Genomic DNA, 1,856 nt, shown 5'->3' on the forward strand with positions numbered 1-1,856 from the left:
TGTGTGTGTGTGTGTGTGTGTGTGTGTGTGTGTGTGTATTTGTACCAGCAGTAGGTAGTAAAAGTATGGGCTCAGATCCTGTACTATCCAATGTTAAATGTTCTTTGTCTCATACTCGTCGAATGACCTTTCTTTCCCTCGGTGTCTCAGCTTCTCATGCTAAAATAAGGATTATATTAGTACCTTTAGTAAGGATTAAATTAGCTGATGTTATAAATCATGTAAAACAACCTGGCAAGTGCAAAGTTCTGAGTCAGTAGTAGCTGTCAGCTCATTTTCCGAGGGCAGGTTTTCATAGAGGGAGGTGAATGTACTGGGGGTGGGGGGGGGTGGGGACAGGAGAACAAAACAGGAGCCTGGCAGTGCCCCATTGACTACATTACACAGCTCTTCATCTCCTACCATACTAAGGAGTCTTTGGAATGCAGCCCTGGCCTGCCACCCCAGCAGCCCATAAGCTAGTCCATCCCCGCCCTGCTCTCTCACAGCCGCAAACCACAGAGAAGCCACATATGGGTGGTGCTCAGCGCGGCTCTGGTGTTCAACTGTGTCAGGCCTTTCTGTAGCAGCTCTGTCTTCTGGGGCCTGACTTGTGGCACTCACTGGTTCTGCCTGGCTGTCTTTTCTGTGTGTCTGTTGCAGGTCAGCACATACCACTCTGCACCTGCCTCCCCAGGACATCCCATGGCCATGGTCAGTCTGCCCAGCTCACAGCAACACCTGTCAGCTAACATGTGAGTAAAAAGCTCAGCCCCTCACCCCAGGTTCTGGTACAGAGGGGTCATCTCTGCCAACCCTCTACCATCAAACATCATCACTCTCAAACCAACTCATCCAGACAGAGGACAGCTCCCCTTCCTTTATTCCTTTACCACCTCCAAAAGAAATAATGGTAGAAAACACAAATTAGCAAGCCATAGCATCCTAGCTCATTTTACAAAAGTAGAAAGAGATTGGAAGATTTTATACCACAACCTTATTGAGATTTTGGGTATTGAGTGATTTCTTTTACCTTCCATTAGATTCAAAATGTTGGGTCATAAATAGATGTTGATTTGTTAATCACGAAAAAAAATAAATATAGCATTTTAGGAAGCAAAATAAACCTGAAGATGAGAATACTCCCCTAGCCACTTTGAGAAAGACTTCCAGTGTCTCACAGTCCTTAGGCTCTGGCAGGGCTCCCTAATGTCTGACATTCCTGAGGGTTACATACTGGTGACTCTAGGATCTGGGTTATTTTTTTAATGCTTTTGGTTGCACAGGGATCTGGGCCCCTCTGCTACTGTTTCAACCAGGTCGTTCTACTTTTGATCCGCCTTCCATGTGGCACTTTCAATTTGAAAAGGTTTAGCTAATCCTTGGCTGATAGGCTCTGAGGTCCTGTCTTCCCCCACTAGGTGCTCTCACCTTCTTCACTCACACATTAGTTCCCTGTGTCTCCCCAGGTTTGTAGCCCTGCACTCCTACTCAGCCCATGGACCTGACGAGCTGGACCTACAGAAGGGAGAAGGCATCAGGGTCCTGGGGAAGTACCAGGATGGCTGGCTCAGGGGCGTCTCCTTGGTCACTGGGCGAGTCGGCATCTTCCCAAACAACTATGTCATCCCCATTTTCAGGTGCGTCCCCTCCAACCTCAGGCATTGGGAGGTCGGGTCATGTAGGGGCCACCTGCAAGAGCAGGGCAAAGATAGACTGGGTTGAGCTGATGGAGGACTCATGGCTTTTTCAGAATATCAGCTAAGAAATAGTTCTTTCTCTATATGCTCCTCTTTATTTTAAAAAAAAAAAAAAAAAAGGCCAATTTTTTTCTTTTAGTTTTTTTAGCATTTCATAGTTAATAAGAACTTTTATAT

The 1,856-nt window shown here is 46.3% G+C and overlaps 1 protein-coding gene across 2 annotated transcripts in view; it reads left to right on the forward strand.

Moving 5' to 3' along the window:
• The window catches only part of SH3RF2 (SH3 domain containing ring finger 2), a 128,577-nt gene that overhangs the window by 108,720 nt on the left and 18,001 nt on the right, over positions 1 to 1,856 (forward strand). For both annotated transcript variants that reach the window (XM_027771664.1, XM_027771665.1), the window contains exons 5-6: positions 643 to 734; positions 1,449 to 1,619. In XM_027771664.1, the coding sequence (XP_027627465.1) occupies positions 643 to 734; positions 1,449 to 1,619 (263 nt within the window). The remainder of the gene's footprint in view (positions 1 to 642; positions 735 to 1,448; positions 1,620 to 1,856) is intronic.

This window comes from Tupaia chinensis, unplaced genomic scaffold (assembly GCF_000334495.1).
Source record: "Tupaia chinensis unplaced genomic scaffold, TupChi_1.0 Scaffold000228_1, whole genome shotgun sequence".
Lineage (NCBI taxonomy): Eukaryota > Metazoa > Chordata > Mammalia > Scandentia > Tupaiidae > Tupaia > Tupaia belangeri.